Source organism: Thalia democratica, unplaced genomic scaffold (assembly GCF_965202585.1).
Source record: "Thalia democratica unplaced genomic scaffold, ktThaDemo2.hap1.1 HAP1_SCAFFOLD_1381, whole genome shotgun sequence".
Taxonomy (NCBI): domain Eukaryota; kingdom Metazoa; phylum Chordata; class Thaliacea; order Salpida; family Salpidae; genus Thalia; species Thalia democratica.
Window position 1 is genome coordinate 8,883 of NW_028140251.1, and position 15,817 is coordinate 24,699.

General features: G+C 26.8%; 1 protein-coding gene across 1 annotated transcript; it reads right to left on the reverse strand.

The window, feature by feature from the left end:
* Positions 1-1,538: 1,538 nt before the first annotated feature.
* On the reverse strand, positions 1,539-2,210 carry LOC145848401 (uncharacterized). Its single transcript, XM_082953891.1, has one exon. The coding sequence runs from the start codon at positions 2,208-2,210 to the stop codon at positions 1,539-1,541; it is 672 nt and encodes a 223-aa protein (XP_082810017.1).
* Between the last annotated feature and the right edge of the window lie 13,607 nt (positions 2,211-15,817).

The window sequence follows — 15,817 nt, forward strand, 5'->3', positions numbered from 1 at the left end:
CGGCACGAGATCGCCTTCAACCTCAGCTTGATGTACCGGCAGTCGGGCAACCACACGATGGCCAACTACGTGCTGTTCAAACACAACGTCGTTTGATGCTGCACGTCTCAATTTCAATTGACGGTTTTAGTTTCGCTGCTTATGCCTTTTTAGTAAATTTTTGTTGAATTTTATTCCTACTTTTATCAAGGACGTTTGAAAAATTTTCTTATTAAGCACAAACCTTCAGTTATTTTAGATTTTTTTCCTTCGATAAGCTTGCAGAAGAGCTCTTAAGATTTTTACTCTTTTTTATAGATGTGTTGATTTTAAAAACTATTTACTATATTGTAAGTTTCGTTTAGAAAATTGAAGTTTTAGGAAATTGTAATTTTGTGCTACCTAGTTTTTTTTATACTAAAAATTTAAACTGATAAAAATGTGTGAAGTAAAAACATTTGTATTTTTCCTTCGTTTGCTGTCTCAAACAATAAAACTAATTATAAACCAGTAATGATTTAAAATAATGACTAACTCTTTTTTATGCTATTTATACATCTAGAAATAAGACACTATTTTTTACATTATTGCATAAAATGTAGGTTTTTATAACATATAATCAATTACAAGCCTTAAACACATTATAATTAAAATTTTTAAAGTTTTGTATTATAAAGTTTGAAACTTTATCTTGTTAGTTTTTTTAACTTTTAAATTTTATTTTATCAATCTGCTATCAAAAATATGAATGTTTTTGTATAATAGTTTAGTAAGAGCCTTTTTAAAAAGTTACAAGTTTGTAGGGTATTTTTGGTTTTTAAGTGAGTTTGAACTTGTTTGCGATATTTAAGTTGACTTGAATGATTCAATTTATAAGTGTTCTAAATTGATTTCTACTACAAAATGTACCTTATAATTTATCATGTTTTTATGCAAAATTAAATTATTAGTCATATTAAACTTCTTTATTGCATACAGCTTTGTACTACTCTGATCTAAACGAATATGATAAAAACATTTTGCTATGAATCGTCCGTTGTTAGTCAGTCGAAAAAATAGACGATTACGAAAATAAAGAGTAAAAAAGCTCGTAACGATTATCACCTAAGTGTTTTAGAATCTCTATTTATAAAAACATGTAAACCTAATTTGTGTAAGCAACAATACGTTTATGAATCTAATCTTTATAAGTTGTTATAGATTTTATTTGAATTTTGTCGCTTATTTTTATTTTATTTTTAATGTTGCTTATCTTAGTTAAATTACTGATAAACTGTTTTGTATATGCATTTATGAATTGTGAATGTTTAATTAATTTTTGCTCAATTATGCTAATTAGTGTTAATTGATTTTTCTGATGTAACCTCTAACTATTTATATACTCAAAATTTAATCTTAAAATTAATTGCTAACTAAAGTAATTGAAAAGCGTTAGCCGAAATCGATTTTACTTGTTTGTTGCTTTAATAAAGATGTTTTTGAATGAATTTTGTCTTAGATTTCTGTACAATTTATACAATTATTTGGCACTTAGCTAATCAATTAATACTTCAAATTTATTAACAAAATGGCACAACTGTACAGGAAAAACATTGAACATGTTTGGTAATTTCACACAGTTCCTCCGACCACTCGTCTTTATCAACATCATAAACAACCAAACTAGGTTGAGTAAAACGAAACACAAAAATTTTACTGCCAAATGAAACAGCTCTACTCATTCGTCTAAACTTTAGATTCGGTTCTTTTAAGGCAACAAACTTGTTACAAACGCTGTCAAAGACCTCGCAAAAATCGTGTTCGCAGATGACGTAATACTTGCTTCTCACCGCAACTGCGCTGTGCCTGCTTTTGCTTTCCATCATGCTGGGCATCGGCGACCAAGTGTCGGTGATGACGTCATACGACTCAACCGTTTCCGAGTAATTTTCTTCTTCGTCATCTTCCCCGCCGCAAATCACGATTCTTCCTTGGAAAACGGCGCACGCCGCATGCTGGCGCGCTTCGCTCATCTCCGTGACTCCCTTCCAAGCGCGGCTTGTTGCATCAAACTTCAAGCAGGAGTCAGTCACGTACCATCGGTAACAGCCGCCTAGTAAATATATTTCGTTCATGAAAGCGCAGCAGCAAAATGAACTTCGTCCTCCGTTGTCGTCTATTTGTGAAACTTTCTCCCAAGTTTTCGTTTTCGCAATGTATTTTTCAATGGTAGTTTTGTCTTCCTTAAACATGTAGTTACCTGCTGCTATTGCATAAATTTCTCCTTTCAAACAAACCACTCGGTTAAAACTCGGTCCGTTGTTAGTCAGTTAGAAATTTTTAAGTAACGCAATTTAAAAAAAACTTGTATTATTTAAGCAAGCAAATAAAATTAGATATTTTTACTTTTCTCTACTCTTTCGAGTGCAATCAAATATCTTGGTATGTTTTCTTTTGCAACGAACTCATCTTAATTATTCAAACCATCGATCTTCTTTACTATGAATTGTCCGTTGTCAGTCTGTCGAAAAAAAAAAGCCGAATACGAAAATAAACAGTAATAAAGCTGCATACTAAATTTAAGAATAGTAAAAATTTCAATATGATACTAGTTTTACCTGTTCTGACTTAAACTTAAAAACTACAGCCGCATTTAACTATAAGTGTTTAAGTTAATTTTTTGAATGTTTTTCTAACTGTCATTTTTTAAGTATGCAAATAGTAAATATACTACTAATTATTATTGGCAGCATTTTAGTTACAAAACGTTTTCCAGATAATTTCCTTTTTTCTGTAAAACTAAAAGACTATTTTAATCTGCAGATAAATCAATTTTAGAAGTACAATTTTCATTTTGACTTTGAAAGAAAACAGTAAACTTTTAAATAAAAATACGGAAGACAGCTTAGTGTTTTGTGAACAGTTCTCCATAGTATTAACATAGATGAGCATAAATAATATGTTTTGATCTGAAAAGTTATTAACAATGTAAACATTTAATTAAAAACAAAGCTTTTTATTATTGGCTTAGTATTTTATAGCTAATAAATAATTATAAGAAATCTTCTGATGTATTGAGTCCTTACCAAAAAAGTAGTTAGATGTGAATTTTATAAAAATTTAAAATGCAGCAAAGAGATAACTAAAGGTTATCGGTTTAAAAAAAAAAGTTCCAAGTCGCAAGCGGATCCATAGTTTCTTAGCTTAAAATTATTTTTTTAAAATGTTAAACTTAAAACTAATTTCAAAACGTTTTTGAATAATTTCAAGAAGAGAAAAAAAAAGCTAAAAATTTGTAAAACTAAATTATTTGTGCAAAGTACATTTTTCAGCTATACAAAAGTAGTAACTAATAACTTTTTTTTTAAACAAGTACAAAAATTAAATCGTAACTAATAAATATTTTGTATCTCTAAAACTTTAGATATTTGCACTTGTGAAATAATTTGTAGAATTAGCTATTGGTATTAAACTAAAAAATTACACTTATGACATAGAGAGGTACTTAAACGTAGCACTTATTTGTCTGTATTCTATAACCAAATAGTTTGTTGATAGCTTTTAGCAGTAAAAAAATGTTTGAGTAACGAGTTTTAGCTTATAAAATAGACGGTTTGTAATAGGTTGTTATTTATTCTCGAGATTTGTTCTTACTTGTAAGTTGATAATAAAACTTATCTTGTCGTTAAAATTACATTTAATATTATTCCAGACAACTTCAATGAGATACATTGTAGATGAAACTTTTTCGAAAACTATTCCACTATATAGTATTATTGAATACTTATAATTAAACCCTTATATACTGTAATAAACCTTTTAATAACTGCTTAAAACAGTTAAAATTTTAGACCGAAATGACTACATTAAAACGTGTGCTCAAAGTTATTTTCGAAGTTTTAAACATATGTTTTACAAAAATTTTACGAAAGTTTAATATGTCTTTAAAAAAAACTTATTACTTAAAGAATATAAAAATTTAATTCTAATGTTTTCATCGACCTTATAAATCATTACTTCGACAGTTTAAGTTCGTTTCATCTCTATTTCGAACATTTTAACAAAACTGCTGTGCAAAAGATTTATGGCTAACTGGTATGTTTTAAACTCGTGCAGTCAAACGAGAGAAAGTGCCTGAAGATTTACCAATAACACTATTGATATCTGTTTCCAATGTTTTTAGTTACATTTGAGCCAAGTTGTTCGTAGTTATTTTGGGAACGGGTCTAAATTGCACGAAGGGTCAAACTGTGACTAGTGGACTCTATCTCACAACCTTCCGCTTACAGACAGTTTGATAATCGCTGAACTACACATCGATTTTAAATTGATCCTCAACGCTAGTATATAATGTTAATATAACATTATATGCTTCGATTTTTACAAAACAAATAAAGAGGTCTTAATTACTAGAAGAGAATTAATGTATTTGTTCTTTCAAGATTATATTATGCAAACTATGTTTCGGTCAAAAACCTCGTCAGCGCTAAAATAACAAATCTTATTCAAACATAATACTTTAATAATACGTTAACAAAAAATTTTAATCTAAAATAAATCAATTTAAAGATAACTATATTATAAATGGTTATTGTACCTTTCATTTCAAATATACTTACAAAGTAACAATTGTTTGTCTAACACAACACTTTTACGTTATCATAAAAATGTGCTCAAAGCAATCTGAATGAATCTCGTTTGTATTTTAATTGAAATTTCAAGTATATATTTTGTGATGCTTGATTGTTGAGCTTCTCGTAATTCATATAACTGGAGGTCTAAATTAAACTTTATATTTATAATGATTAGTATGTTTTTATCAAAAAAATAATACTTAGTGCAGTTTGAATGAATCTCGTTTGTAATTTTTTTTAAATTTCAAGTATATTTTGTTATACTTGATTATGGGGTATCGCGTAAATTGTTTAACTTGAGGTAAATTAAACTTTATATTTTTAATGGTTAGTATATTTTTATCAAAAAAATATAACAATAAACGTGTGCTCAAAATTATTTTTGAAGTAATAAACATATGTTTTACAAAGTTTTACGAATGTTTATTATGTCTTTAAAAAATTTTATTACCTAACAAATATCAAAATTTGATTTTAATGTTTTGATCGACCTTATAAACCATTACTTTCACAGTTTAAGTTCGTTTTATCTGTATTTCGAACAACAAAACTGCTGTGCAAAAGATTTATAGCTAACTGGTATGTTTTAAACTTGTGCAGTCAAACGAGAGAAAGTGCCTGAAGATTTACCAATAACACTATTGATTTCTGTTTTCAATGTTTTTAGTTACATTTGAGCCAAGTTGTACGTAGTTATTTTGGGAACGGGTCTAAATTGCACGAAGGGTCAAACTGTGACTAGTGGACTCTATCTCACAACCTTCCGCTTACAGAACAGTTTAATAATTGCTGAACTACACATCAACTTTAAATTGATCCTCAACGCTAGTATATAATGTTAACACAATATTATATGCTTCGATTTTTACAAAACAAATAAAGAGATCTTAATTACTAGAAGAGAATTAATGTATTTGTTCTTTCAAGATTATATTATGCAAACTATGTTTCGGTCAAAAACCTCGTCAGCGCTAAAATAACAAATCTTATTCAAACATAATACTTTAATAATACGTTTACAAAAAATTTTAATCTAAAATAAATCAATTTAAAGATAACTATACTATAAATGGTTATTATACTTTTCATTTCAAATATACTTACAAAGAATTGCTCATAGCAATTTGAATTAATTTGAATTTTAGTTATATTTTGTGATACTTGATTGTTGAGCTTCTCGTAATTCGTTTAACTTGAGGTCTAAATTAAACATTATAAACATAATGATTAGTATTCTATTATAAAAAAAAATAATGCCTGGTGCAATTTGAATGAAACTCGTTTGTAATTTAATTTAAATTTAATTTTTTTTTTGTGATGCTTGATTGTTGAGCTTCTCGTAATTGATTTAACTTGAGTTCTAAATTAAACTTTATATTTGTAATGATTAGTAATTATTAAAAAAAGTGCTTAAAGCAATTTGGATGAATCTCGTTTGTAGTTTAATTTAATTTCAAGTATATATTTTGTGATGCTTGATTGTTGAGCTTCTCGTAATTCGTTTAACTTGAGGTCTAAATTAAAAATTATATTCATAATGATTAGTATATTGTTATCAATAAAATGATGCCTGGTGTAATTCGAGTGCAATTCGAATTAAACTCGTTTGTAATTTAATTTAAATTTAAAGTATAATTTTTGATACTTGATTATGTGGTATTTCGTAAATTGTCTAACTTTAGGTCAAAATTAAACTTCATATTTATAATGGTTAGTATATTTTTATTAAAAAATGTGCTTAAAGCAATTTGGATGAATCTCGTTTGTAATTTAATTAAAATTTCAAGTATATTTTGTGATACTTGATTATGTGGTATCTCGTAAAATGTTTAAATTGAGGTCAAAATTAAACTTTATATTTCTAATGATTATAAATTTTAAAAAAAATGTGTTTAAAGTAATTTTAATGAATCTCGTTTGTAATTTAAATTAAATTTCAAGTATATATTTTGTAATGTTTGATTGTTTCAGCTTCTTGTAATTCGTTTAACTTGAGATCTAAATTAAACTTTATACTTATAATGATTAGTATATTTTTATTAAAAAAAATTTGGTTAAAGTAATTTTAATGAATCTCGTTTGTAACTTAATTTAAATTTGAAGTTTTTTTTGAGATGCTTGATTGTTTCAGCTTCTCGTAATTGATTTTACTTGAAGTCTAATTTAAACTTTATATTTGTAATGATTAGATAGTATATTTTTATTAAAAAAAATTTGGTTAAAGTAATTTTAATGAATCTTGTTTGTAATTTGATTTAAATTTCAAGTATGTTTTTAGGTACTTGATTATGTGGTATTTCGTAAATTGTTTAACTTGAGGTAAATTGAACTTTATATTCATAATGATTAGTATATTTATCATGCGGAACTTGATCATGCGGAACTGTTATTTAATCGAGGTGTACATAAGCAGCCGAGCGAATGAAATAGCAAGTTTTACCGACTTCATGTCAAGAAGAAAGCAGCTTCACGTCACTTAGCGCTTTGAGCGTAAGCCGCCATTTTGGGAATCTAGCTGATCCCCGTCAAAACCTCTCTTGACGCTTTGAGCATAAGCTGCCATCTTGGAAATCTAGATGATCTCCGCCAAAACCTTCTTATTCAAGTATTTGCTTTTTTAAAACGTTTACTTTGTACTTTACTTCATACCTTCGTAGTTTTTATACTTTGTTCTATACACATTTTGTATACCTACTTTAGCAACGTCGATTTGAGTTGTTAACGTGCAATACTCATAAGTTTACGCATACTGTAGCAGACAAACTGTCCTCCAGCAACAAATTCCAGTTTGGGTCAATTTGAACATTGAACTCTACGTATAAGCCCACACATTCACTGGCATAAACTTATTGCATCTATCTTTCTCTTCTTAATTTCAATATTGTATCTTTTCATCTCGCGCCGGTGTCAACGAGGAAGTATAAGTCCCTACGTGTTCTGAACCAGTAAACTGTACGAGCAACCATTTGTTACAGCACAACTAGTATCGCGAACTGCAAGAAGCCTTAGAAAGTAGTAAACATTTCTTAATGTGTCTTTTATTCTGTTGTATAATAAAGCATATAGATACTTGTTAGTCTATATTTAAACTGATCTTATAAGTAAAATGAAGTGGCTATTAGCTCTTAAACCCTCTCGCACTCGGTCGCGGACAGAGTTAGCAACTAAAGATAAAGATGGCCTCGAAACTATTGCGAATCTGGCTCCTGTCAAAACTGCTGAACCTCTTACAGAGGTGGTTTTAAATAAAGCTAGAGACCCAAGTAGCCCGGAGTACATCAAGCTCAGTTGATACATAAGCCTAAAAGAAAAAAGCAAATCAATATACTGATTATACTCCGAGATCACGAGTTGAATTTGATAACATTTGTTAAACTACAATATTTGTTTACAATATTTCAACCTTTACTAATCTTTATCATAGTAACAAAGTAGTTTTATTGTTATTATTTTTATAATAGCTCACAGAATATCAATTTAAAAAAACAGTTAATGTCTATCAAAAACCGTGTCGGTGTGGGGACTTGAACACTTATAATATTGAAAACTTAAATTTTTAACAAATATAAACTGATTTAAAATAAGAACTAAAACAAATGGAAAACAGGGTCAGTCTCTTAAAGTATATTTTAATCATTTAAAAACTGTCAGTTTAAGTCAGCTATTGAATTTAAATATTTTAACTATAATTCATAATTAAAAAACTACTTTTAACAGCTAAATAACAGCTAACAGCTAAAGTTATATTTAGCTTAAATATAAAAAAATGTATTAGTTAGTTACTCATAAAAACTATCGTTTAAAACTTATAAGTGACTCTTAACCTTATAAAAACTAATAGGAGTATATCAGGTGAACATAATCAATAAAAACAGAAACTGTTGAATTAAAAAATCATCAGCTGTAGTCCAATTGTAGTTATAGAAAACTGAATGGCTGTTAGACTGTTTACATTGTTTCACGGTGTTCTAAAATTTGTAAGCTCTCCCTATCGGAAATGAGTAATATTTTTTTAAGGTTCAAACAAAAAAAGTTTCAACAAAAAAAGTAACTTTTAACTTTCTTGACAAAAATAAATACAACTTGACTATTATTTTTATATAAAGCTTTACATAGGCAACAAGTGAAAACTTTCAAGTTGAAGCTTTAAAGCGTAGTTGCCAGAATTTAATCATCTAAAACCAAACGTATTCAAAAAACGTACAAAATCAGTTTTTAAAAATATGGCAACGTTACATAACAGTACTTGTTATATCCAAATGAAGATTTTATTAACTGTCGTATTTTAACAGTTTGCAGCACAGTTGTCAGGCTTTACATATGTCAAGTATTTCTACAAATGATGGAAAACTTATAAGTTTTTTTTAGTATTAATACCAGCTAGATACTATTATACTATTAATACTAGTAGTAATACATACTAGTATACTATCAATCATAATATCAATATTTTAATTATTAAGTCACTCTACTTAATATTCTATATTTTCTTAATTTTGTATACAGGACACGGTTACTTGTACTTGTAGAATTAACTTGATATGTTTATAAGAGTTTATATTAATTCGTTTTAAGTTGTGATTTATTCTATCATATATTTAAAATTTATAGGCTAAAATAAATTTTATCTAAATCCTCAAGTCTTTTTTTTTGAAATCAAGAACTTTATTTTTATATATATATAATAACCTAGGTCAGTAGCACAACGAATATAAATATTTTTAATAACAGATAATTTGCAAAGGAGGTTATGAACCATTGGGCTGATCGCATTTCTAGTTGAATAAATTGTACAACCGGAGTCGCAATATCTAACACCAAAAAGTTACGAGAAACATGAGCTTAAAAAACAAAGACTTTGTTTGACGCAAAAAAATTACGAGCAACAAGAGCCGGCATACTTAAACCCGATAAACTCCAATCAAAATCCGTATTTACAACCGAATGACTACGACTATGTTTGTGATGAGCAACCACCAAACTATATTTACGAAGACTGTGACTGATTTGTTAAAGAAACTTCTTAAATAGAACTGCAAATTTTTTTGTTGAAGCTTTTAAGCGTTGTTGTCAGATTTTAATCAGATTAAAGCCAAATGTATTTAAAACACGTGCAAATTCAATTTTTTGTAATCTAGCAACTTTACTTAACTACTTGTTCTTTTTCTAACTGATGTTTTCATCAACTTGCTATATTCTAATGTTTGTAGCACAGTTGTCAGACTGGATATCAAGGTTTTTTACAGATGATGGAAAACTTTAAGTTTTTGAGTTTAAACCTTTACTAATAATACTAATACTACCATAACATATCAATGTTTTTATTATTACGTCACTATCCTTAAAACTTCGATGTTTTCAAAATTTTGTAGAGTAAAAGTGGACTGGACAGGAAAATTTTGAATATTGGATTTATATGGATTTATTGTTGCATAAAAAATGGGTGAATTTCACATTTAGAATGATAAATCAAAATCATTGTTTTATAAGCACTGAAAATAAACTTTAGAGCAATTTTAAAAAATTAGTGTATTTGAAAGATGTGAAAAAAAGACAGTTTACACTAATTCAACGGTTAAACTAAGTTTTAAAGTTACTCAGCTAATGCAAGTAATTTAACAAAAACAAAGTAAAATCTAAGGGCTTGAAAAGCCTTAAAATGAATGTTTGAACTTGCTTTAATTTAGGCAAGAGACTAGTTCTAAGTGTTTTTAATAACACAAAATAAAAACTTACAATGTTTTAGACATGGAATTCGAACAGGCGACGATACAGCGAACAAACAAGACTATTTCAAGGAAACATAAAACAACAACGTAACTCTGAATTACTTCCATATAATTGTTGAACTTGATTTAGAGTATGATAGCCGGATTATTTACTACAAATATGTATAACTTGTAGTCAATATCCAGAAAGTAATACTAAAAACCACGGTACAAAAAAACGAAACTTTATACTGGGTTACCAATAGTTTTTTTGAAAATTTCTTCCAGGCTTTTTCAATAACAAGAGTTTTTGCTCATTTTTAGTACAAATTAAAATTAAAGCTGAATAGTTGTTTTAACTAGTAAAACGCCGTACTATAAAGAAAATTCAAGTATATATATTTTTAAATGATATATATTTTTTTTTATACGTAATCGTATTTAATAAAATATTCAATACTTAACATAAAAAGTTTAAAAATTTCAGATTTTTACAGATTTTTTAATGGTTTTAGCTCAAAATTCTAGGTTTTTCGAGAGTTTTTTAACCCAAGTTGTCAAATCCCAGGTTTTCAAGTCTTTTTGCAACCCTGTTTATATACTACTTTGGAACTTTAAAAGAATTTTGCTTATTATACAATTGTTGTAAATAACTAAGTTGCTTAAAAATTAAACTACTAAAAACTTTAGAATGAAAATAAATGAATCGCTGGTTTGTCACAGAGATTGTTTCAATATTTAAACTAAACTAGATTAAAAAACCAAACAAGCTCAGATGTTGTTAAAATTAAACTTGAAAGAAATATACACAGTAAGTAGGAAACAAAGAACATAAAACAATGGAAACAGAAAAGATTAAAAAATTGTTTTAACAGCTGAAAAAAGAAATACAAAGTATTAAAGCTTGATGTGCAATATATCTACAAAAACCAACGAGATATATCTAACAAAAAATGTTTCACATTTATATAACAAAGCAAAGCCTAAGGAAGATATAAGATAAAAATGGCGGACAAATTGATATTTTACAATAAGGCCTGAATATTTAATAATAATAAAAAACTAAACTTAAGCTAGCTATTTTTCAGTTTAGATACACACTTAGCGTTAAAAAAGTCATGTGTAACGGTTGAATATCAAATAAAAATGATATATACTATGAAAGTGGACTGAATAAGTCAAAAAGATTTTAATTAGGAAGTATATTTGAACAGTGTTCATTACGTGAAGGTAAAGTAAGTATTGTTTGAGACATAAAGTTGAACTAATCATACAAACCAACACAACAAGATGATGATTGATAATAAAATACTGTAGTGGGATAGAAGTAGAATTAACTTACGAAACAACCAAATATAAATGTAAAACCGTTTTTGACTTATAAACAAACGCTATTAATTTTAGAGACACAATAGAGAATATTTTTCAAACAAACTTTTAATCAATTTTACGGTAATACGAACAAAATAATGAACTACCAACTAAATACAAAATTGGATCTAATTTCAATATTGTTAAAATAAGGTTGTTTAAATACAAATATGACATAATTCACCACTAATCCCACAGTTTTGTTCTACTCTAAACCAATACCCTTTAAAAAATAAATTATTTGAAATAATAAAATCATTGTTAAAATATATTTAAAGATAACAACCTCAAATTAAGAATTAGTTGGCGTAACGGCTTATAAATGTAAAACAAACAACACGTAGTATGTCTAATTGTAACTAAACTAAAATAGTGACATGAACAACTTATAACTGATAAACAAACCGTCTACAAGATACTTGCTATTTATGAGACTTATTAAATACCATAAAATACTTTAACTATTATAATTACAATAAATATTGATAAACTAAACTACGATGCAAAACTTTTGTGTTACTTATAGAATAATACCAAGGTTGTCTACAATGAAACTTAATCATTCATAATAAAACACCAAGGATATATACTATAAAACATTAAGCTTTACTTTTAGTTTAAAACTATCTGTAAAAACAAATAATAAAACTCTGTTTAGTATTTAGTTAGCTTTGGGCTGTTAGTAGAATTAAATACGAAACAACATTAACTCTCAATAACAAACGCTATTAGTTCAGGTTGAACAAAATTTTAAATAACTCGACATTCATAAGAAATCATAAAAATATCTAAAAATATGAGAATTTATACATTTTAATGTCGATAAGTGTGAAATATATATTTTAGTTAACCCAAGAGTTTTATTACCTTATAAATCAATAACTATCCTACCTTTAAAAACCCTATAAGATTTTCAAAGCATACAAAATACATTTTAATTATAAGTATATATAATTACATTTAGTCTTTACTTAACCTTAGGCAAGAAGCAGAACTAAATTACGAAACAAAAAAACATAATATAAGATCAAACAAGACTTATACACAAACAATATTAATTAAAGAGAACACGTAGATTCATTTAAAACAAACCTTAAAATAACTTTACTGTAACAACAACAAAACAATGTTAATTAAATGTATAAAGGGGATAACTGGATCAAAGTTTAGTCTTGTTAAGGTAAAATAAATCACGAGTAAAACATACTTTTCAATCCGGGAACAACTTTTAAACCAAAATTTATCGAAGTATAATTTAATGTAGTAAGAAATTTAAAGTATAATAACAAACTAGACTTACAAATAAACACTAGAATAAGTTCATAATAAACCATAAAAACATTTTTTTGCACAAACTTTATAAAATTCTACAGTAACATCAATGAAGCATTAGCTAAAATATGAGTGGAAATAAATAAATCATTAGTAAAAGACATTTTTGAACTAATTCCAGGTTTTGTTAAACTATAAGCCAATACTTAGCGAATGAAAAACGGCCCCACAACAATAGAAAAAACTACATTGTTAACAATGAATGCTACAACGAAGTGGTTACATTCGGAAAAAAAGAACTAAGAAATATTTGCCTAACTCCATTGAGTTTTATATTGGTGATAAACAGAAGAAGTATGAATATTTAGAACCATTAAGAAAAGATGGGAAACAAAATATAACATTTAGTTAACTTTTTTAGTTATGGAAACATATATGAAAGTTTGAGGCATTGTTAAACCAAACAGTTTAGATTTTATAAGACTCAAAAAGTAATACTTATATTTATTGTTTTTCAACTTTATTGACATATTTGCCAAAAGTACAACTTAGACAAGACCATTACGTATGATAGACAAAAAAAACTAGGCTTTAAATGGAATAATCAAAATTACTTTTAACAATAACTAAACAAGACCCCAAAACTTATAAATAGTTTTTGAACTGGCCTTAAATTGTTCGATTATAACAAAAACATAAGTTAAGCTAGCTATTGTTTAATTTTTAAATTTAAAGGCACATTTAATTTTTGGTCGTAGAAGACATGATAATCTTTAAAGGACGTGAAATTAAGACTAAAAAAATCACAAAGCCTTTATAAAAGAAGTATATTCGAAATGTAATTATTATCTTTAAGTTTAAGTTAAATAAATGTTGTTTAAAGAATAAAATTGGAAATAATCATATAAAAAAGATGATAATTAATGATTAAATACTAAGAACTTTTTTTTTTTAAATCAGTATACTTTGAAAATTATAGGAGAGTATAAGAAAATATACAGATGTATACATTAGATTGATTTAAAAGAAACCATAGTTAAACAAAACTTTAATTAATATTACAGTAATACGAACAAAAAAATGTACTACCAACTAAAAATAGGAAACTAGATATGATTTTAATCTCGTTGAGAATAAGTGTATGTAATCACGAATGTACAAAATTGCATGAACAAAACTGTTTAATTAAGAAACACTGCTCTATCAAATTAAATTGGTAGGAAAACAAACAAAAATAATTGTTTAATATCGAAATTGATTTAAATAAATCAAGACTTATGATCAGGGTTGCCACAGGATTTTTTCTAGGTTTTACACGTTTATTGGTCTATATTTCTTTAAAAGTTAAGTTTAAGGTAAAAAACTGTGTTAAACAGTAACACAACATTACTGTGAAGCTACTTTAAATGTATTTAAAAATAAAAAAATAATGATGACAGAAAGTGTTTATACATTTGATAGATTATTCGCGTCGAACCAAGATTTTACTACTTAACATGCAAAAATTGTTTAAAATTCCAAGATTTATTCAAAATTTCACAAATTCAAGGTTTTTTGGCAACCCTGAATGATCTAAATTTTACAATAAACACAAAAAGTAATTATTAGTATAAAAAAAGTATTGGGTACTTTTTACTTTATAGATCACAATGAAAGTTTTTGATTAAATGATATGGAGAATAATCAATTCAATTGTTTATTAACAAAACAATGTTTCACTAGTTTGAACTAAATCAAACGAGATCAGGCAATAAATATTACTATTTGATTACCATATATGTTTTAATACAAGAATTTTATTTAAAAAACATGTTATTAATTATTTATTATGCATATGTTAGTAATGCCTGCATTATATGATACATGTATACTTCGCTAATAAAGTACAAACATTTTAAAACTAAACAACATCTGATATTTACTATGTGTCCATAACTTGTGGTAATCTTAAATTCTAATTTATAAATAATGAGACTATACAAAATTATGACGCAATAATTATGAATAAATAAAAATACCAAAGTTTCATGAAAAAGAAAGTAATTTGTTTGTTAGATTTTTAAAAATGGCCACGTTTTATGAGTACAAACTAAGGTGTAACTATACATTTTTATGAAGGAGACCAAAATAGCTATATGGAAAAGTTTAGCTTAGTGTCTATTTAATAACAATTAAAGGTTCCAACGATACATTATGCTTAATAATAATAACGACTACAGTGAACAACTTAAATATTTTGTGGCTTAGATATCGGTTGCAAAAAACTAGAAAAAATAAATATGAGCAACTTGTACGGGCTTTATCTCTTTTAAACAACGTCAGAGTAAAATTAGTCCAATAAATCATTAGTCTTTACTTAACTTCGTTCTATATATACAATTACGAAACAACAAAACTAAAATATAGTAACGAACTAGACCAATATGTAAACAATAGAATTACTTTAAGAGAAACCAAAGATTTTTTTTAAACAGCCATTAGAAGAAAACAATTAAACATAATTTAAATTATGACAATGAATCCAATTTCAACTTTGTTGAACTTTTGTAAAACAAATCATTAGTTAAAACTATGTCCCAATTTATCCCAGAACTTTTTTAATTTTTATACCAATACTTATATAACGGAAAACGTTCACATAAAGTCTAATTATAGTAAATTATCTTGCTTACCATGAATGCTGACGTTTTATTACTTTTAACGGAACATTTACTTAATTCTAATGTATTTCATATTAGTGACAACCAGAAGACTTATCAATAGTAGAGAAGCTAATAAAAGGTTGACGATAAAAAAATATTAAGTTAATATTATAAGAATATATACTCAAATATATTTGAGCAACGAACTTACATTTTTACTAAAACTATAATG

Coding starts and splice junctions, on each gene's coding strand:
- LOC145848401 (XM_082953891.1), bottom strand. CDS start 2,210: ATGTTTAAGGAAGACAAAACTACCATTGAAAAATACATTGCGAAAACG.